Raw genomic sequence first — 22,940 nt, forward strand, 5'->3', positions numbered from 1 at the left:
CTTAGAAACATGTAGAATAGTTTTGATTCCTCTTATTACAGGCTGATGACTGTAATGAACCTGAAATTGAAAAAATAAAAGAAGAAATCGCTCAGTTACGTCATCGTGTTTTTGAGAAAATTTACCATGAGCAAGAGGAATATGTAAGTTCCTGGCTAGGTCTGTATTGAGAATTAGCTTCTAAGAACTGGCTTCCAGGCTGCTGGGCACTGTGGTGCCCAATGTCACAGAGAGTCTCATGGGTTCAGTTTCCAGACCTCAACTACCTTCTTGTCACCTGGAGTGTCTTTCCTATCTAAAATGGGCATGGTTAAACCTTTTCTTGTGTCCCTTGGATTCTGGGAAGACAAAGGAGGTAAAAAGAAAAGTATCATGGCCTTACATCATGTAACGTAAATGCAGGATTTAGTTGTATCACTGAGGAATTTATTTTTAACTCAAGTAACAGTGTAGGCCCTCCTTCCATGGACTGAACGAGGATTCAAAACATTTCAGAAAAATGAGAGAGGAGTTGTTTGGTTAGAATTCCCTTAGTTTACATATTGACTTCATGTAGGTTGTGATGTTTCTGTAATATGGAACAAGCTGTGCCAATAGGCAATTTTAAAACTCGGCTCAATACAGAATAAATAATGAAGTTTTTATTTCTATTTTGGGTTTTGGATTGGGGCTTTTAATAATTGGGCTTTTCTTGTACATCGACATGTAAAGGTTTCCCCAAGAAAGCAGAGGAAGGTTTTTTCACTTGTAAAAGTTGGGTTTAGACAAAGACTATTCATTGAGTCAACAACAATGGACATTCATTTTTCCATTTCTATTCTAATATTTCTTTAAATAAAAGTCTGAAATGAGTTACTGAAAACTTTTGGTCATACATATGATTAAAATCAAACTTTTGAAATGAAGGTAGACAGAAAATAGGTATCTCTGAAAAGAAATACTGAATAAATTAAATATATATTTTCTCAAATAATGACTAGTTGTTTTAATTTCAGGAGAAACTAACTAGTTTGGTACAGAAGTGGTTCCCTGAGCTTCCTCTTCTTCACCCAGAAGCAGGAATACTTAAATACATGGTAAGTTTTGGTGACTGTAAAATATGAAGAAAATGTCCACAAAATGAAAGTTCTTGGTACCTTAAATTTTTACCGCAAAAAAAGAAAAGTTTCACTTAGTAATTCTTGGGTTCCCTGTAATCAAGCTTCTTAAATAAAGTAGCAGCATGATAGTAGTTTCCCTGTCCTTGTTCCTTGCCTGATCAGCCTGGAAGGGGGTCTGCTGCCAGGCTCATCAGAATGCAGCAATGCCAGCCCAAGTGCCCCCTGCCCAGGGTGTTAAGGGAGACCTTGGTCTCTTGGTTAGACTAGGGGAGGAGTAGAATGACATGGGGAGCATTTTCCCCAGCAAAAGCAGTTTCCTTTTTGCTTTCTTTGTAGCCATCCTGGTAGATGGAGTAGATTTCTCTGAGGGAGTTTTCGAGGTTGATGGGTGACTGAGGGAATGGCGAGCTTTAGGGTTGCTATTTGGCCTTACCTACTCCCTTGGTGCACCGGCGTCTATATGATGGATATTTAATTTTAGTTGTTTATTCAACAACTGCTTACCAGGCACCTAATATGTATTAGACTATGTTAGGTAATAGGGAATAGAGAGAGAAAGACATCCCTTGGATAAAGAGACTTACCCTTTTATTAGGAAGATAGCAAAATGTACTAAGAACAGTTAATAAGATATAAAACCAAGTCGATCCATAGTAAATGTCAGTTCATGGTGGGCTTCCTTTGGGAAGTGGCATTTGAGCTGAGCTTTAGAGGAAGAGTAGGATTCTTCAAGGTGAAAAGGCAGAAGAACAACATTCCAGGCATGGAAAGGCATGAAGAAACAATGGAAGAGCAGTATGGCTAGTCTGGCTGAACTGAAATATGCTGGCAGGGGCGTGAGTGGTACTAAGCCTGGAAAGGCAAGTGAGAGCCAGATTTTAAAGGATTTGTGGCAATTCTAGGAACAAGGGGCTGTCACTGATACTTCTGGAAAAGAGGAGGAAGATGGCCTTTCCCTTCCAGCTGTAGGCGAGGCACTTAGGCAGCTCAGGGGAAAAGGGAATAGAAAGGCAAGCTGGAAAAGTGACCCAAGCCTCAGTGCAGGGATTCTGGGCATGAGACAGCAAAGCTTGGAGAACGTGTCACGACCAATCCTGCATCTGGGGTCATTTGCTACAAAAGAACATTTCTGCACCATCCAATAAGAGATAACAAGAGACCCTTTAGAGGTGCAGGAAAGGGCAGGAAACCTTGATTTTATATAGCGCTTTGTCTGTGTATCTTTGGTTAATGATAAGAAATCCACGTGTGTTACTCAGAACTCGGGAGGAATTTTGACTGTTAGCCTGGAACGGGACCTTTTGGATGCTGAGCCCATGAAAGAGCTTAGCAGCAAGCGTCCTTTGGTGTGTTCTGAAGTGGATGGGCAGAAGGTTCTTCTGAAGGTCAGTCTTGGTTCTTGTGGCGAATAGAGAATTGCAGGATTAAATTGGGGGTGGGGGATCCTTTTAAACAACCTAAAAATAATAGAGGTTTTCCTTGGCAGAATATATTTATAATTTCCTTTCTTGCTACATTCTTTTAAGGGACAGCCACTGATGGAATGATTGTTTTTTTTCCTTAGCCAACCAATCTTTCTTTTTCTTTCTTTCTTTCTTTTTTTTTTTTTTTCTTCATATTATATTCTTGGTGACTCCTGTGAATCAAAGTTCCTGCTTTTTTCTTTTTTTTTTTTTTTTTTTTTTTTTTTTACTGTTAGGCTTAACTAAAATTTTTAGCTAAAACATTGGACTTTCTCTTTTGTTCCTGGAAGTACATGATACAGAATCAAATAAAACTAAATAAACATTTTAAATAAATTATAATTATTTGTATATTTGAAAATAAAGTGTTTTACAATATAACTTCCTTTACTCAAAGAGGAGCACTGCAGTCTTTAGTATGACATTTAATATTGTAATTTTTAGAATGATAATAGTAATTTAATGTTTTACATGTCAGTCAACAAGCATTTATTAAGTGCCTACTATGTGCCATGTCATCCCATTTGATTCTCACATCAGTCAGGTGAGGTAGGTGATTCTAATTTCTTTTTTTCTTTGTTGTTTTTAAGAAAGTCATTATTGATGTCCTTTGGTTTTTTCCTCCTCCTCATCTCATGTTAGTGAATATTTTTCAAAGTAAAAAAGGAGGAAGAAAATCTGAATTTATGTGCCACGTGGACTTCCCACCTCTGCAAAGGGTGGGTTGGGACTACCATGTTATTATATCTCTTCTTTTGACCTATGCCTGTTCTCTACAAGTTTGCCAATATTTACTTTTGTATTTCTTTGTCATTCTTTCCATCTGCTTTGTTGTGGTCATTTATGTCTGTGGTTGTCTTGGCTTTGCCAAATTCACTTTGCATCTATTTATGTAGATCTTTCCATGCATTTATGTCTTAATAATCACACATATTATTACATTCAGGGACCACAGTGTGTTTAACTATTCCCAAGCTGATGGGTATCTACTTGGTTTCCAGTTCTTTGCTCTCATAAAGTGCTGTTCTCAATGTTTTGTTGTGTATGTGGACTTTCTTTTTGTCATTGACCTCTTTGGGGAATAAGCCTAGTAATAGAATCTTTGGTTCATAGGATATGGTTTAATTACTTTATAATTCCAAATTGCTTTCCAGAATGGTTGTACCACTTCAGAGCTCTGCTGACTGCCTTAGTGCTTATCTTCCCACAACTCCTTCAGCAGTTGACCTTCCCAACCTTTGGCATCTTGACTCATTTTTAGGGTGTGAGGTGTGAAGCCTTGGGTCATTTTGATTTGTGTTTCTCTTATTAGTGAGGTGGAACATTCTTTCAGCTGTTCATAATTTAAAATTCTTTTGAGAACTGTTTGTTAATATCCTTTGACTACTTACCTGTTGGGAATGAAAGGCTTTTGATTTTAGATATTTTTTGTTAATCATTCATATATCTTGGATATGAAATCTGTGTCAGAACATCGTGATACAAAATGTTTTTTTTTAAAAACCTTTGTGATGCTAATAATATTATCCAGATTTTATAGCTAAGGAAACTGAAGCCTGGGCCAGTGAAATGACCTGACCATGGTGACCCCTGGTCCTTCCCCTTACCATTAGCTCTTCTTTAGTAGTAAATAGCAGAATGGAGTGGTTGGTGGCTTTGTGGTGCCCAGGCCGGCCACTTCCCTGCCAGGCCACAGGAGCCTTGTCTCTTGGCTCTAGGGCTATTCTGTGGATATGGATACGGAGGCCACAGTGATCCAGAGAGCAGCCCGCTACCACAAGGCTTGGCGAGAATCCAAGGAAGAGTCGGGATTGTTGCCCTTGATGTTCCTCTTTCTGTGTAAGGTAAAGTGCAGCTTTTTCAAGTTCAATTCTTGAAACTGAGGAAAGATTTTTCTGTAGCATAAATGGACTGTTTCAGATTTCAGTGGAAACAATTACCCCTTTTAACATGCTTAGAAAGTCAATTATTTACTGTAAGAATTGTGTTAGTCTCGTTGTCACTCTTGAGTCATGTTGTCTCTCCTTCTTTTTGCTCTTAGTCTGACCCTCTGGCATATCTGATGGTTCCCTATTACCCTAGGGCAAGTCTGAGTGCTGTCCAGGCCAGCACGCCTTTGTCCGCAGAAGTAAGTAGTGGAGCTGTGGGCCTTGACGCCTTAACTGTGAAGCTTACAAAACCTTTCTCTTGTAAGGAATGCTGTTTTTCTCAAAATTCCCAGTTTTCAACAAAGGTCTCATAAGGAAAGTGAGAAAATCTCCAGTAACATGCATTTCATAAATACCTTTGCTTACTTCCATGCATATTACACTGAAACTTGCGAATATGATACCAGGCATATGGGTCTATGCTACCAGGCAACATGATTTGTTGATACTATATCCTGTTCTAATTTTTTTTTATCCTGTTCATTTGCTTAGAATGTGGAGGCTATTTTTCTACAGTTGTAGGTAATTTGTATATTCTAATTCTAGTATTTATACTGTGCATCACTTTGTATGCCTTTTCATATTTCATATTTTAGTGATGCAATAGTATTTGTTTATACTACTAGCATGCTACCATTTATTCAGCTATATCTAATGTTCATCATATAGGGAGTTTCCATCTATATGGAATATTTCTGAGCAGAAATCTTTTACTTATTTGGTGTTATTGTTCAGTTGTTTTGGTCATGTCTAACTCTTCATTATCCCATTTGGGATTTTCTTGGCAAAGTGTTTGCCAAGTTTGGCTGGCCATTTCCTTCTCCAGCTCATTTTACAGATGTGAAAACTGAGGCAAACAGAGTGAGGTGACTTGCCCAGAATCACACAGCTAGTAAGTATCTGAAGTGAGATTTGAACTCTGGGCTTCCTGGTTTGAGGCCCAGTGTTCTATCTACTGAGCCACTTAGCTGTCTCCTTTTAATATAAGTCTATAGATTCATTTTTAATAATATCCTTGAGCCTAGAGTCCTAGTAGTCAAATAAAAGTATACAGGTATTATTGGTTTTTTACTAACTGTATTGCTATCTTCCTCCCTCCAAATCCAAATTTACCAGTAGTGGAATAGAGCGCCTTTTTCCTCTTAGTCTATACATATTGAATATCATTGTTTTTTAGAGCTTGGAGGCCAATTTGCTTAGGTGTTTGGCATTTTTAATTTGCATCTTCTATTTGTTAGAGTTTGAATAGCATTTCAAGTAGTTATTAATAATTTGTACATTTTCCTTTGAAAATTACCTGCTTTGTCTATTTTAATAATTTTTTTTTCCATTTGGGGAATGGTTATTATTCTTTTGATCCTGGATGTCGGATATTTAACAGCTCTGTGTGTATGTATGTGTATGTATGTAAAATCTCAGGTATTTATTTCAAGTTTTTTCCCCTAACCTGTTCTTTTTTCTTTAAACATTACATTTTATCTTAGAATTTTTTTTCTTTTGGTAGTCATAGCCATCCATTTTTTCCTATAATTTCTTCCATTTTATAATTTTTTCTCTATCATAGAGAATAAATTTTTCCACTTTTTTCTGACTTTAAAACATTGAGTTAATGGATCCAATTGGATTTTAATTTAGAGCATGAAGTGTGACTTCAGTCTTTTTGTTATTTAGTATTTTCCAATCTTCTTTTCTCATAATATCAATTTATGCTTGAGCTTTTAAAATAATTATCATTAAAATAACTAAATGGAGTGTTTATAAAGGAACTTTGGGTGGTTTATTATTTTAGAAAATTAGGAAAATGTTAAAACTCTTTAATTTTAAACCTAAAATTTCATCTGGTCTTAATTGATTCTTTTTCTTTATTCTTGATTAGTTGCTATTTGAGAACATCATGGATTTTTTGGGGGGAGGGAGGGAATTTCTTTATGGAAAATTGTGTCACTGCTATGACGAGAGAAGGACCAGGAACAGAATCAGTTGATCATTTAAAAATTTTTCTTTGTGTGTTAAACTTTAGGAAGCTTTAAAGGTCATGAAGGGTGTTGCGCATGGCCTTCATACATTGCATAAAGCTAATATCATCCATGGATCGCTGCATCACAACAACATTTTTGTCTTGAACCGAGAACGAGGAATTGTGGGAGATTTTGACTTCACCAAATCTGTGGTAAAAAGTCTAGTGTCGGGGTTGGTTCTTTGAATTACTTTAAATGTGAGTACTCCTTTATCAGCAGGAAGGCCTGAACTTAGATGTACATTTAAAACACAGGCTCATGTACTTTGGGCTAAGGTAGGTGTCAAGCTTTGTTTGGTTTGCTGTTTCCCTATTATGAGTTAACCTGCTTCTGAGTTAGGAGTGGGTAGAATGGAGGGGTAAGTAGTGTTTGTAGACAGATCCATAAATGATTGATTACTCTATAACTAGTAATTATACTTGTGTAGCCTTGATGTCATTCAGTCATGCTATGTGTGTTCCAGGAGTACAAATACAGAGAAGGAAATTAGACCTTATAGTCAAATATGTTAGCTGCGTATCATTGTAATTAAGAAATTTTTATTGAAAAATTACTCATGTGCTGTGCTGTACTTGTTTTTTGTAAGATTTCCTAGCACTATGGAAACCAAGGACATGATGAAGAAAGTCAGTTTTTCAGGTGATGCTTGTATGCAAAGAGTACTCTGCTGGATGTCAAGAGTACCAAGGAAGAAATTAGACCATTCCTGTCCTTCAGAAGCTTAGATCCTCTTGGAGGGCTGCAACTACATAGACCTCAGTAGAATACAGTGGAGGGGAGTGAAGGGGACAAGGGGAGAATTGAGCCCAAGGCACTTTGGATTTTTGGGAGAGCAGTAGAGTGTTAGCTGTTTGCCTTGTCTCCAGGAAAGCCTCACAGAAGTGGGATACGGCTTGTAGGAATGTACAGAAATAGAAGACCGACATTGTTTGGCTGCCTTAACAGTTCTTGGTGATTGTCCTGAAGTTACCCATTTCCAAGAAGTCCTGAGTTAATGATGATGATTTTTCAGTAGGAGAAATTTATGGGTTCACTTGGTTGTTTAGCAGAGCAAGCCCTCTGTAGAAACATAACTAATAATAATCAGCTAAGAGGGTGGACCTCCTGTTAAGGTGTCTCTAGTGTGGACATATCAGTGTTTGGTTGAAGTATTCATTTGCAAAAAGTACAAGCAAAAATATTTCCTCTTGTGTACATTGTAGTGGCAGCTAGTTTTCATGTAGTTACTCTCAAATTATAAAGTTAATGCCTGTTATAAAGCCAGAGAGATGTTTTTATACTGTATTCCACAAAATGAATAAATTAAAATCTATCTGGTTTTCTGATCAAATGCCAGATTATGCAAAAGGCTGATAAAAACCAGATTTGTTCATCTGTTCAATTTAGCAGGTTAACATTACATGAAAATCAAGGGTACCTCACAAATTGAGTTATGAATTTTAAATAAAAATATAGGGGGTCAGTTTGGGCTAGCTATGGACAGTAAATGCTAAATACTTAAAATAAATCATACTCTAATGACAGACCCACCTAAAAACCTCTTTCTTATGGTCCCTTTCACAGGGATGCCTGAAATGGTTCAAAGGAAAATGATCTAAAGCCCCTTTCCCATTGTATGCTTAGAGCCATTTCACTATATGTTAGTGCATCTGCCCACAGAGGCCGACTGGGCTGGGAGTGTAAGTTAGATTGTCCATCCAGCCATAAAGAAAAGGATGAAAGAAAAAGGATGTGGTCAGAGGGAGTCATTTTTGGTTGGAAAGGAGAAGGTAGTCTGTGGTGCGTTTCTATAATTAGTTAGATAAGGTCCCTATCCCATTTTTTTTTTAAACAACTGAATTGTCTTTATGATGGTTGCATTTTTCCTTTCAATCTCATGAAGTAGGCAGCCAAGGTGTTTATTGGGTACATTTTACATGAGAATACTGGAGGAGTTAGATAGCTGATCCCTTTCAGTCAGCAGTTCAGAGAATTCTACAAGTGCTGCATTGGAAAGGGCCTTAACTTCCAAACGTTACCTTCCAATTCTTCCCCCTCCCCCATAGCATACCAAGAAAGTCATCATGAAGTTCTCAGAGAAGGAGCAAGACACGTCTCCTGGAAGGCCTGTGCCATTTGGAGCAGCTCTTCCTTGTAGCCACATCCTCCTGACATGAAGCCTCAGTTGGCCTCTGGTGGGCCAAGGGCTAACAGCTCTTCAGCACGGGGCAGCCTTTTTATATGGGAACATTCCCCCCCAGTCTTATTTTTTTTAAGACTAATAAACATGCTCATTTTCTTTCCCTGATCCTAATATGTCACAGCCCTTCACCAGTCTGTGGCCTTCTATTGGACATTGTGGTCAGTCTTCTAATAAGCTGTGCTTCCTAAGACTTAATGCAGTTCTTCAAATGAGGGCTGATGAGAGCAATGATTTCTTCCCTACTTCTGAAAACTATTTGCTTCTTAAATCCTGCCTTCTGACTTCAAATCTTGTGCTTTTCACTCCGTTATCCCTCTGCTTTTTAATAGAGTAATTTTTACTTCTGTTTTCAGTGTTGTGTATATACTAAATACTCAGGAAAGAACTTTTTAAAATGATCGGCTTTTTAACTTACTTGAAGTTAACTTGTTAGTGGACGGGATATTCTGCCTTTATTTTGATTTTTCATTGAAAAGCTCAGATTTTTGAAAGAGAAATTCCTTTCTTTGCTCTAATCTTTCCAGAGGCTAGAAGTGATTTTTAACAGTTGATAGTAGAAGGTGCCCTGATTCATGGGAGCTTGGAAGAAGAACCTCTACCTTGAGTCTAGCTATACACATGTGTCGCTGTAGCATGCCTGAAATAATGACTAGATTAAACTACAGAGAGTCGGGCCAGTCTGACTTAGGGGCACAAGAAGTCTGAATTATGTTTGTTATTTGACAAAGATGACATTTCATTTTCTAAGTATACATGATAGTAAATTAATAGATTTTATTATTTCATTAATCAAGTGAGATCCCATATCACATGGTTGCAAATCTTATAGCATTGTATAAAAGGAGGTTGTTGTTATTAGTAGTGTACGAAATTTGATTGCTCTTAATATATTTAAAAATAACTTCTCTAGATCATGTCAATTAAGGGGATACTGTTTCTATTTGGACTTCCTTATCTTCTCCTTAGATCATAGCACCAAAAACTTCAATCTAATTTGTTGTTCAAATTATCAAAAATTTCAAAATTAGATTAATGATTTGGATTAAAAATAATAGATACTTTTTGTAGAGGTAGAACTTGGGGTAGTGTCAATATTTATAATTAAGTTTGTGCCAGGAATTGTGATGGTGTCATAGAGAGAGTATCCCCTTTACCCTCTGCTTTCAAGTTCTGACCCTGATACAGGTCATGGTGTTTTGCAAAGTGATACATTCATTATTTCCTTTAGCAGAGAAACTCCCATGTAATGGCTATTCTGTATTTCAGTGTTTTTAGAGATTAATAAGAGGAGTGACTTTATTTTAGTATACAGGAGCCCTCTTTGATCCTTGTGGGGTAGTTGGCTTGCTTGTTTTGGGTTTGTACTTATCATTCCAGCAGGGTGAGGGAATTCCCTCCTTCCCTCCATTTTTTCAGTAATGACGATTGGTATCTGGGGCCCTGAGAGAGGGAACTCATTTGGGTCTGGGGTAGGGGGTTGTCCTATTCTATCCCTTCATACCAAAGGCCTCTCTTGATAGAAGATAAAAGTTTGATAGAAGATAAAATTTCAATTTAAATATTTGAGTGAGTCAATAAATAATGTTAACAGTGAATATATATATATATCTGAAACTTAGTTTGAACTTAGTCATCATTGGTGAGTTCTTAATTTTATGGGGCTGATTTAAAGATTAAGTAATCAAAAGAGATTTTTTAAGAGAAAAAAAATTAAAATGTCATTTCCGAGTACAAGAAGAAGGAATGCAGAAAGTCTGAAGGGAGCTTGAAAAATCCATGCTAGATGAGTGGAAAGTGTTGAGTGAAAAGCAACTTTAAATTATATAGCTTTAAAAATGTGCCTTGTCTTCTGTGCAGAGCCAGCGTACTGCTATGAATTCCATGGTGCTTGGTGGCTTGAACCTAATGTCACCGGAATTGAAAGTGGGACAGCCAGCTTCTCCATCTTCAGATTTGTATGCTTATGGCTGTCTTTTGTTGTGGGTATGTTGTTTTTTATTGAAATTTTGACTGATGCCAGTTTTTCATATGTGAATATTTAGTGGCGATCTACAAGGTGCTTTATTTTTGCGAGTTGGTTGTAAATTCCCTTCTCGAACTTGAGGGAGAAAATCCTGGGGTTTCTGCTGGAAAATGTTTATATAAGTGATCCTGTTGCTTTTTGTTTCTGTTTCTTGCCCCATCCCTCTTTCTTCCTGCTGTCTCCTTCAGTACAGTGCATGGTATCACTTGATCTTTCCTTTCACAGAGTAGTCACTAGAACAAGGAGTTCCTCTGATTGTGTTCACCTGTGACCAGAATTGGCCAAGTCCCTCCTCCCCACAGAGCCACTGATGGGGCCCTTCTTCTAGGGCTTTCTGGAATCAGATTTTCAATTCCACTCCCTTGGGTTAAGTCTGCCCTCCTTGTTAAGTAGAAGGAATGTCAGAAAAAAAAATGCTCATCCTTTACATCTTTCAAAGGCAAGCACGACTGGAGCTGCTTGGTTTGAGGTGCTTCTCTAAAAGAAATTTCAGCAGCGTTTAGATGGCCTTCCTGCTTTATGCTGTAATCTGGAATAATGTTCCTTCTGATTCCTTCCATGATCTGAGTAGCTGCTGCCCAGATCAGCCGGAGGCAAATGTTGGCATGTGCTTGAGTGCTGGCATAAAATGACTTGAGATCTCCTTCTGGGAGCTCTGGTGAGACAGCATCAGCTTTGTGCAGCTGACCCCAAGAAGGACTCTGGGCCTAACGGCAGGGGAGGTGCCTCCAGGAGTGGCCTGGCCCCTTCAGGAGCCAGGGCTAAAAGACTTTTGGTTGGTTGTTTTTATGATTGTTTTAGTATTAGAAAAGTTGGTTGTTAAAATGTTTTTTCCACATTTTCTCCTTATAATGATTATGAAGAAGAATTTCATTCTGGTGCTTTTCAGTGTTTTTGTTTTTGTTTTTAAGATAACATTGAAAATTCTAAGTTTAAATGTAGAATCTTCAAAAATGAATCATAAATTACATGCACTGCAGTTAAAATTGCTTTTTATTGATTTCTTTTTGCTTAATTTCCTTTTATTTCTCTCGTCTCTCCTCTTATGACAAATATTCTTTTTTTAAAAGAAAAAAGTGAAAAAATTCAGGAAAATTGGGCAGTTCATTAGAAAACTCTTGATGTTATATGAAGCATTGCAATCCCGAAGAAAGAGAAGCATCATACATGTCGAAGGGAGGAACCAGAAAAGTTTTAAAATAAAGACCAATGTGTTTAATATTTAAACATGGGTGTACTGAATTTTATATGCAATTCAGAATGAAGGATAAAAGTATGATTCTTCACTTTGAAGTATAACCATAATATAAACTGAGAATTGAAAATGAAACTTTCATTCTAACCTTTCTTAGTTGCTTGTGCCACTTCCTTAAGAGTTCTGTAAATTCAACTAGCATTTTCTCATTTGATATAAAAATGGCCCAACCATCTGGTTGCATTGAATTCACCTGGAGGCTGGCTCTGGGTTTTGAACAGTGCGGTCTTGGCTCATTGAGGGGCAGTCTTTGATTTGTTTTTGGGGAAGAATATTATTTAGTCATTAGAATAACTATTAATTTATTTTGAAAGGGTGAAGTGATTGGTCCTCGTTATTGGTACTGGTCAGCTGTCAGTTCTAGTGCCTATGTTTTACCTGGTTTTTACAAATTCACTTGTTTTGTAAGTGGTTTAAACAAATAATGTTGTTATTTGATTATTGAAAATATAAATTATTATTTATTTGTTTCTGTTTTGTCTTGTTTTCCTTTCAGTGGAATTTGTTTTTTGTTAAATCTAAACTGTATTTTAGCCTTAGAAATTACTGCAACTCAGTAATAGTTCATTTGATTCTGGAGATATATATGTATTTGTTACAATAGTTTGGTTTTGTTAAGGATATAAAGTGCTTTTTTGAGGGTGGAAAAAAAGAGGGAGAGGGACATTTAAAATACTGATTTAATATTCTCTAATATAAAGCCAGCCATCACTAACTGAAGTATTCCCTCCTCTTCCCTTCCTTCTTTTTTTTTTTTTTTTTTTTTTTTTTTTTTTTTTTTTTTTGATTTAAGACAGGTAGTCTTCATAAAGAACATACTAGATTGTCCCATATTTAGACATCTTAAACTCAGCATGTCCAAATCTTATTAGCTTTCTTATTACTGTTGACTGTCTACCATCTTCTCAGTTAAGCTTATTGTTATTCTTGATTCTTCACTCTTACCTCCCATGCAATATGTTGGCAAGTTCCACTATTTCAATGTTATAATAGTAGTTAATATTTATACTGCGTTTAAGTACTTCATAGCTAATACTATTTAGTACTTACTGTGTCAGGCACAGAGCTAAGAACTTTACAATTCTCGTCTCATTTGATCCTCATAACACTCCTGGGAGGTTGGTGTCACGCTTATTCCCATTTTACAGATGAGGACACTGAGGCAAACAGATTAAATGGCTTACCCAGGGTCACATAGCTGGCAAATGTCTGAGCCTGGATTTCCATTCAGGCCTTCCTGACTCCTTCCACTACATTAGCTGCTGCCCTTCTTGCACTGGCTTTCTTCTTTGTTCCCTTGTTACCTTATGCCTGCTGGGAGTGTGCCTGCATCAGGTCCATCCTCTCCCCAGCTGCCAAACTAATCTTCCTAACATGCAGGTGTGATCATGTCACCACCCCTCAACTCCCTAATATTTTTGTATTTTCTAGCCTAATTTTCTAGTAGATGATAGGTTTCTAAAAGGAGAGTTTGCTGGAGGATGTAGTGATTGTTAACACAGAACATTTCTCCCCAAGGTTGCAGACATCCACCCACTAGAGAAATGACTGCTTTCTTTTTGTCTTCCACTCTTTCTTTTATCATCATGTAATTTGACAACTGTTCTGTGGAGTGTAAAGACTGCACCATTGCTAGTAATTTGTCTTCAGTGGGGAGGGGAAGAAATATTCTGGTATTGGGTAGGGGTGCGTGCAAGGCTCCTGCACTCACAGTGAGTGGGGTGCTGGAGTGCACATCTGACCTCCTCAGAGGACATCTATTGCCCAACCGGAGGCCATTCTTTTGCACCCTGATCTGAGAGGATGCACCCATACATTTAAAAAGTGCTTGTTAAAGACTATTCTGAGAGCTGATTCAGCATTCATTCTTTGAGCCCCTGGGTCTGATTAATGTGTACATCACATATTTTCCCCTTGGGTCCATGTTCTAATCAATGTCTGAGTTTCAGAGATGGTAGTACTTGTTTATCTTTTTCTCTTGGCTTCTGTCTCTCAGCTTACTGGCTGCTTTTCCCCTCAGAAAAGGAATTACTTTCAGATTTGATGAAGTGTAATAGTAATGTTCTGGGTAAGCTGTTCTTTAGTTGGCATTCCCTAAGTTTGGAGAGTTCACTTAACTAATACGCCATTTACCCTGAAAGACATTCACTTTGTTAGGAAATATGACATCATAAACTCTCACTACTTTTCCCTTAGATATTCTTAAATGAATAAAGACATAATTCCTTTAAAAAAGAATATTACAAAAACACATCAAACTTGGCTAACCCGTGTTAGCCAAGAGACTCCCAAGAGAGTCTCTTCCATCTCCTGCAGACGGTGAACATATAAGCAAGCACTCACCTGCTTAAGAGGCTTTAATGCCGCCTTTCATTTGTTTAGAAAATGTCACACCTAGATGTTGATGGGTTTCCTGAGCCCTATAAATTAAACCCAAACCTTCTCAGTTTGTGGACTAGCTAGTGAAGTTCTCATCACTCCTGTTTCTTTGAATTCAGTTAAGAAAACTGAATTCTGGCATGTTATATACTTTTTCTGACAGAGTTCTGTCTGTAGAGAAGGAAATAAAGACTGAATAATGTGAGTCACTATTTAATTTTAAATGTAGGATATTGTGTTAATAGTTTTGAAAGAAATATTTACTCACTTAAGGATCTGTGACTTATCAGTATGAGTCCTCCCTACATGGATAAAGACTGTAAGTTATATATATGTTTTACTCAACACTGTCTTTGAGGTGGTGTGATCACAAGGTTCACTGTGGAGGGAACTTTTCCAAACGTAGGAGAGGTCTTAAATGATTGACCTAGTTCAGCAAATAGCCCAGGAGCAGCAGCCTGTTAACAAAGCCTTTTTGGATTTATGAAACCTTTCCAAGCTCACACTTAAATTTTAGAGACTTAGCCCGAGGTCACCTGCAGGCTATGATGAGGCATTGGAATAGGAATACTTAAAATCAGTATCTTAAATGTTAAGGAGAGGCAGGGGAGTTTCTAACTTGGACATAAGATACCACAAACAGGTAAAGGTTATTGCTAAAAAACAAAGATGCACATTTAGTTAGCCTCAGGACCTAATGCTGGTTTTCATTACTATGAATGACTGAACTTTATTGATGTACCATGGCAGCTCTTTCTATTTACCTTGTATGTAGACACATAAAATGGAGTACTTATTGACACATAAAAAAAACTGGAAGAAAAATTGATCCTTTTTAAAAATCATCTCTTTACTTCAATGTAACTATGTTTCCTCATCATAGTGGAGTTACCCCCATGTTATCCAAAATATGGAGTTCAAATGGTAGCATGTTCTACCATGATGAAAAGTCTTTGAATTGGATCCTGGGAGCAGAGTTTGCTACTCATTAATAACAGAATGGGTTAATTCTTTACCCCCTCTGAAATCATGAAAAATGCCAGATGTTCCTCATTTCTTTATGATATGTTGGGGTTATATCAGAAGATTAGAGGAGACTGCTCATTTAGTATGTCCCTTGGCTCATGATCAGACCATTTCCTTTTCCCTCATGTGTGTCCTATGACAGCCTTTATCTCATTATATATTAAACCCAAAAGACTTTTCATACTGACTTTTTTCTTTTAAAAAAGTTTGTATTGTTATTTTCAGTTTCTTATATCATTATAGGATCTCGAGGATCCCTTTCCTACTTCCCCTCCCCTTTCATGCTCTATGCCCCTAGTTAAAAGTTAAGACCATTCCTGCTTGTGAGGCTTTCAAAGTCTAAGGCAGGTCTTCTTAAACTTTTTTTCACTCATAACCCCTTTTTGCCTGAGAAATTTTTATGTGACCCTGGGTATGTAGGTATATAAAATAGGTATACAAATCAAATACTCACTGATAATAGACCATAAATTTATTTTAAAATAATTCTTTGTTATACATAATTTTATTATTGAAGACAAAAGCAAATTTGTATACTAATGGATGTGCTTGTTTTTACATAAAGAATTAAATTTTGGTGGAATATTAATAGTGCCAGATGTAGATCATCTTCCTACATTTTATTTTGATATTTCGTGATCCCACATTCAATAATAATGCAACCCCAGTTTAAGAAGCTTTTGTATATTGGACACTGAGCAGAGTATTATTGTATAGATTATTCTTTAGATTTTAGTCTTTGTATTCTACATCAATTTGTATAATTTTTACAAGTTTAAAATTGTCCTTTTTGAAATTTCTAACAACACAATAATATCCATTACATTTTTGTTCAGACATTCCCTAATTGAGGAGCATTTCCTTAGTTTCTAGTCCTTTGCTAAATAAAAGGAACTAATGTAAGTATTTTTATGTATGTGGATCCTTTTTCTCTTTTTCAGATCCCTTTGGGGGTATAGGCTTAGTTAGAGTACTGCTAGGTCACAAGACACTAGTATTGAGTAACTTTTTGGAGCAGAGGTCCAGAAAGCTTTCCAGAAGGGCTGGACTAGTTTCACAGCCCCACTGACAGTGACTGCTCACAGCTTCCCTCTGCTTCTCATTGTTTGTCATCTACCTTTATTGTCATCTTTGACTGTTTGAGGAAATGGAACCTCAGAGTTGTTATGTATATTTCTCTAATTATTAATAATTTGGAAAACTTTTATAGGATTATCAGTATCTTGGATTTCTTTAAGAACTATCTCTTTATATCTTTTAGCCATTTATTATTTGGGAAATAGACTCCTGTTCACAAATATTTGTATCAGTTCCTTGTATAAGTTGGATATTAGGTTTTCATGTAAGAAACTTACTGCAAAGATTTTTTTGGGAGGAGACCAAAAGATTTTAAAGTTCTTTTTATGTAGTTTTAGAAAATAGAAAGTGTTCTCAGGACAGAGTATATTCATCTATTTATTTTATTGGACTAATAAATGTTTGTAGTCCATAGATAAAAAGTTTATGAAGGTATGTTAGATGGTGGGAAGAGGCTAAGCTGAGAGAATTAAACAGGGATTACCCATAATTGTAGTTAACAGTTTTGTAAAAATAGTGGGATTAAATGTTTATGGCAGGTGGTGAAACCAACTTGGTACAAATTGATCATTTTTAGTACAGATCTGGGGGTTGTAGCATAGGGCTGCTGGGAAGAGCGGGAAAGAAACATATTTTAAAAATATACATCGGTTGTATTGTGAACTTATGATGCAGCTATTATCCAAGAATCACTGTATTTCTGTAAGTAATCTCTTTGTTCTCTTGACATCTGGAAGTGAAGGTAATTAAAGCTTATTCCTGCCGTTAATGGTTTTTTAACTCCTAAAGTTATAATGAATTTTTATTTATTTTAGCTTTGTGTTCAGAATCAAGAATTTGAAATAAATGAGGATGGAATTCCTGAAATAGATGGACTTCATCTGGTATGTACATTTTTTGTATTTGACTGATTGGGAACATGTAGATTAATTTTATGCCATTGCTCATATTTAAAATGGGTTAAATGTTTGACCAAAAAAGACTTCTCATTTTAAAGTAAATGTTTTTCTAAATTTGGGAAAGGAGATGAAGAAGTTATTATACATTCAATATTATTAAATTTGTAAGTAAATTGAAATTGGGTATCAGTTCTGCATTTTACTTTTAAATTCACAGGTAGGAGTTATATTTTCAGTATATTGATCTGTAATCAAATATTATTTGGGGAGTTTATGGACAGAGAAATTTCTGAAAGGTTTTGTATTAGACTTTTGCAAAGCAATGACCTTTACTGTAAACTTTTCATTTTCTCACTAGTATATACACTAACACTCTAGTTGTTTAGTTTGTAATTATTGTATTACTGTAGGGGTTTTGCTTACTATCTCAAATGAGAGTTTAGTGGTTATTATAAGACAAGAAGCCATTCTCTAATAGATAAGTGATCACAGGCTATGAACAAAACAATTCTCAAAAGAATTGCAATTATTAAGCTTAAGAAAGAATGCTTCAAATCACCAAAAAGGGAAATGCAAATCAAAATCTCTACTGTTTTATCTCACATCCAGAAAACTGGCAGTGATGACACTGGTAGTTTGATGATGTGATTTACCCTTTTGAAAGTTATTTGCTTCCATTTTGAATATTAAACATGCCTTTGACAATTTTTAGTGGATTTCGATTGAATTTGAGGAATTTGATATAGAATATAATAGTTTCTTAGTTACTTAATGGGAGAGGAAAAATCTTGCTTTCTCCACATAAATTATTATCTCCTGTTTTTTGACTTTTGACCCCATTGGATTTGTTCAGTTTAGTATAAGTAGTAAGTTCTGCTTGTACAGATGAGCTGAAATTATATAGTAGAACAGAAATATGGAAACATTTTCTATATTGGGGAGGAGAAAAATCATAATCAAGAGAGGATGACTTTGATATAAGATTGTCTTAAAGTGATGATGGCACAAAGATAATAAATATGCCCTTTCTCATCTGGCATTTGAAGGTTTTAAGGAATAATACACTTACCCCTGTGTATGCTAGGGTTGTTTCTCCTTTTCTTGGCAAGAGAGGAATGGAATTGAGTTCACTTAATTGAAGATTGAAGTTGAGAGATTTAGTTTATGATTAGAATTAGATCTAATTTTATAAGACTGAATCCTGGCAATACAAATTTCACATCTTTTGGGAAATTCAAATTTGGAAGTTTCAAAATGTATTAATACTGAATATTTTTTAATCAATGAATTTGTAGTGTTATATGTTTTTTAAAATTTTCTCTTTGCTTCTTCTCCCAGAAAAATCATTCCTTATAATATAATTTTAAAAAGAGGGGAAAAAGAGATGTTTGGCAAAACTAACCAGTACATGGAAAAAATCTGATGTTTGAAAAATCTGATGTTTGCAATGTTCTATATCACTACATCTCCCTCCCACACCTGAAAAAAAGAGGAAGGGAGAATATGCCTTTTTAATAATTTTTCTTTGAGATCTAGTTTGGTCATTATAATTTTTAAAATTTATTTTTTATTTTCACAATTACATGTAAAAACAAATTTTAAAAGCATTTACATTTTAAAAAATTTAAAATTCTCTTTCTCCCTTTCTATCCCCTCCTTGAGATGGTAAGCAATTTAATATTGGTTATATATGTGCAATCATGTAAAACATATTTTCAAGTTGGTAATTTTGTAGAAGAAAATTCGAAGCAAAAGAAAGTGAAAAACAATTATGCTTTGATCTGTATTCAGTTGGTCATTATAATTGTACAGCATTTATTTTTAGGCTTTCTCCCCATTTAAATTGTTCTAGTCCTGCTTTTGCTTACTTTACTTTGTATTAATTCCTTAAAATCTTTTAATGCATCTCTGTATTTATCATATTCATTGTTTCTTATACCACGGGAATATTACATTACATTCATGTACCAAGCTTGTTAAGTCAGTCCTTAATCTGTGAGAATCTCTTGTTTCAGCTCACATCCATGTTCATTGTGGTATATGGTGTAATTCTGTCAATTAAAAACTTCTTTCTTAAGGAATATTTTGGTGTTTATAATGCACCAGGTTGCTGAATTGAATTCCAATCTTTATTCTGTTTTCCTACTTTTTTAAAACTAGTACCAATGCTTTAATTGGTTTTTTTGAGATTAAAGGTGTTAATCTTACCTCCTCCGTATTTCTACTTTTAAAATGATTAATATTGAGATTCTAGATTTTATTGTTCTAACATATTTTGTTAATATTTTGTCTAGTTTTGTTAAAGTATATTCTTGGTTTATTTAGTATAATAAGGCAGTAATTCTATAAAGTTGTTTAGGTAGTATTTAATTTTGGCTTATAATGGGCCTGGCCTATTCATGAGCACTGAACTTCAATTATTTATATTCTGAATTCTTTAAGGATCATTTTATAATTGTATCCATATAGCTATTGAGTATGCTCTCATAGATTGATTGCTGGATACTTTTTGCCTTTTTTATAGTTACTTTGTTTAATTTCCCTCTAGGTTTAATTTTTTTTAATATAAAGAAATGTAAAGAAAAAATCAATGTTTAGTTAAAGGATAATCTAAGAACTTTATTATTCAAAATTTTTTTTAACCTTCCATCAGATTCCTTATTTTGTGAATCACTCAACTACATGTGTGGAGGTACAAAGATTTTCAAGTTTTGGAGTAGGTTGACATAAAGAAAAAAAATTGACAGACATAGGAAGAATGCTACTACATCTTTAGCAAGGCTTTTTGATTTGGTGTATGCAACATGAATTTAGCATCTGTACCTTCTTCTTTGTTCTTATCATAACCATCCCCCAACAGATCCATTTCATCATTCTCTGCACTAACATTCTCAGCCTAAGTTCTCTTTTTCCCTCTTTGTCTAGAGCTTTTTCTTCCTGCTACAAAACTTCTTCTTAAAAACTATCTACATAGTTTTATTATTGATATGATCAATTATCAGAAATCATAATTTTCTCAATAGATACAGGAAAAGCATTTGACAAAATACAAAACCCACTCCTAATAAAAACACTAGAAAGCATAGGAATAAATGGAATTTTCCTTAAAATAACAACTAGCCTCTGTGTAAAAACCATTAGCAAGCATTATATATAATGAGGATAAGCTAGAAACATTCCCAGTAAGATCGGGGTGAAACAAGGTTGCCCATTATCACCACTATTATTCAGTATGGTAATAGAAATGTTAGCTTTGGCAATAAAAGAAGAAAAGGAAATTAAAGGAATTAGAGTAGGTAATGAGGAAATGAAACTATCATTCTGTGTGTGATATTATGACATATTTAAAGAATCAACTAAAAAACTACTACAACTTTAGCAAAATTGCAAGATATAAAATAAACCTATGTAAACATCAACATTTTTATATGTTATCACCAAAGCCCAGCAACAAGAGATAGAAAGAAAAACCCCACTTAAAATAATTCTACATAATATAAAATATTTGGGAGTCTACCTCCCAAGGCAGCCAGGAACTATATGAACACAATTATGAAACACTTTGCACACAAATAAAGTTAGATATAAACAACTGGAATAATATCAATTACTCATAGGTAGGTCATAAGAAAAATGACAATTCTACTTAAATTTATTTATTCATTGCCATATCAAATTGCCAAAAACTACTTTATAGAGCTAGAAAAAAATAACAGAATCCATCTGAAAGAATAAAAGGTCAGGAATATCAAGAATTAATGGGAAAAATGTCTACTCTCTAAAACTATAGTATAAAGCAGTAATCATCAAAACCATTTGGTATTGGCTAAAAAAATAGAGTGGTTAATTGGTATAATAGATTGGGTATACAAGACAGTATTCAGTGACAATGTACTGTTTGATAAAACTCCAAACTCCACTTTTGGGATAAGAACTCACTTTTTTGACAAGAGTTGCTAGGAATACTTGGAAATGGAATGGTATGGCAGATTCTAACATCTAACTTCCTGTACCAAGAGAAGTTTGAAATGGGTTCATGATTTAGACATAAAAGGTGATATTGTTATAAGTAAATTAAGAGAGCAAGGGATAGATCCATATTTTTTTGCCCAGCATTCATGTCTCCTCACATTCTGGCACTATTTTTCCCTTTCAGCTAAAAAAATACATTAAACTAGATCTTTGGAGAAAGGAGGAATTTATGGCCAAAGAACTAGAGAACATTATGAAATGCAAAATGGATAATTTTGATTATATTAAATTAAATTTTTTTTTTTTGCAAAACAAAACTAGTTAAGCCAAGATTACAAGGGAAACGGAAAACTGAGAAACAATTTTTATAGCCAATGTTTCTGATAAAGGCCTCATTTCTAAAATATGTAGAGAATTGACTTGTATTCTTATAAATTCAAGTCATTCCTCAATTGATAGTCAAAGGATATGAACAGACAATTTTCATATGAAGAAATGAAAGTCATTTCTAGTTATATGAAAAATGCTCCAAACATTATTGTTTAGTAGAATGCAAAGTAAGACAACTCTTGAGACACCATTTCACACCTCTCAGATTGGCTAAAATGAGAGGAAATGATAATGATAAATGCTAGAGGGGATGTAGGAAACTGGAACACTAATGCATTATTGGTGGTGTTGTGAAATAATCCAACCATTCTGGAAAGCCATTTGGAACTATGACTATAGGGCTATATAAAACTACAGTGTCTCTACTCGGTTTATATTCCAAGGCGATCATAAAAGAGTGAAGTGAGTAGAACCAAGAGAACATTGTACACAGCAATAAGATTTTATGATGATAAACTGTGATGGACTTGGCGCTTCTCAACAATGTGGTGTTTCAAGGCAATTCAAATAGACTTGTGATGGAAAGTGCTATTCACATTCAGAGAGAGATTATGGAAGTTGAATGTGGATCAAAACATAGAAACAAAATTTTAAAAGGTGAAAATACTTTCTTGTGTTTTTTCCCTTTTGGTATGATTTTTCTTACACAACATGATAAATATGAAAATATGTTTAAAAGAGTCGCACATATTTAACCTATATACAATTGATTGCTGTCTTGGGGAAGGGGACACACAGTCTTAAAAAATGAATGTTGAAAATTATCTTTACATGTATTTGGAAAATAAAATGCTATTGAACATTTTTAAAAAATTTATAAAAGAACCCCTCCTCAACCAAAATTGTTTTCTGCAGGAGGCCTTTACTAACCTCCCCACCTCTTGCCATTATCTTTCTTTCTTTTTTTTTAATTTTTAAAATTAATTTTTATAATTATAACATTTTCTTTGACAGTACATATTCATAGGTAATTTTTTTTTACAACATTATCCGTTGTACTCTCTTCTGTTCCAAATTTTTCCCCTCCTTCCCTCCACCCCCTCCCCTAGATGGCAGGCATTCCCATACATATTAAATATAATATATCCTAGGTACAATCTATATGTGCAGAACCGAATTCTGTTGTTGTTGTTGCAAAGGAAGGATTGGATTCAGAAGGTAAAAATAACCTGGGAAGAAAAACAAAACAAAACAAAACAGTGCTCACAGTTTATACTCATTTCCCAGT

General features: G+C 35.1%; 1 protein-coding gene across 18 annotated transcripts in view; it reads left to right on the forward strand.

Annotated features, from left to right (window-relative positions):
* STK31 (serine/threonine kinase 31) overlaps positions 1–22,940 on the forward strand; it is a 70,270-nt gene that overhangs the window by 41,615 nt on the left and 5,715 nt on the right. For 8 of the 18 annotated variants that reach the window (XM_074269028.1, XM_074269020.1, XM_074269031.1 and 5 more), the window contains 8 exons: positions 42–143; positions 996–1,076; positions 2,360–2,485; positions 4,282–4,407; positions 4,605–4,691; positions 6,512–6,661; positions 10,549–10,674; positions 17,267–17,335. In XM_074269028.1, the coding sequence (XP_074125129.1) occupies positions 42–143; positions 996–1,076; positions 2,360–2,485; positions 4,282–4,407; positions 4,605–4,691; positions 6,512–6,661; positions 10,549–10,674; positions 17,267–17,335 (867 nt within the window). The remainder of the gene's footprint in view (positions 1–41; positions 144–995; positions 1,077–2,359; positions 2,486–4,281; positions 4,408–4,604; positions 4,692–6,511; positions 6,662–10,548; positions 10,675–17,266; positions 17,336–22,940) is intronic. The other 10 variants (XM_074269029.1, XM_074269032.1, XM_074269036.1 and 7 more) reach the window with 3 other exon arrangements.

This window comes from Sminthopsis crassicaudata, chromosome 5 (assembly GCF_048593235.1).
Source record: "Sminthopsis crassicaudata isolate SCR6 chromosome 5, ASM4859323v1, whole genome shotgun sequence".
Classification (NCBI taxonomy): domain Eukaryota; kingdom Metazoa; phylum Chordata; class Mammalia; order Dasyuromorphia; family Dasyuridae; genus Sminthopsis; species Sminthopsis crassicaudata.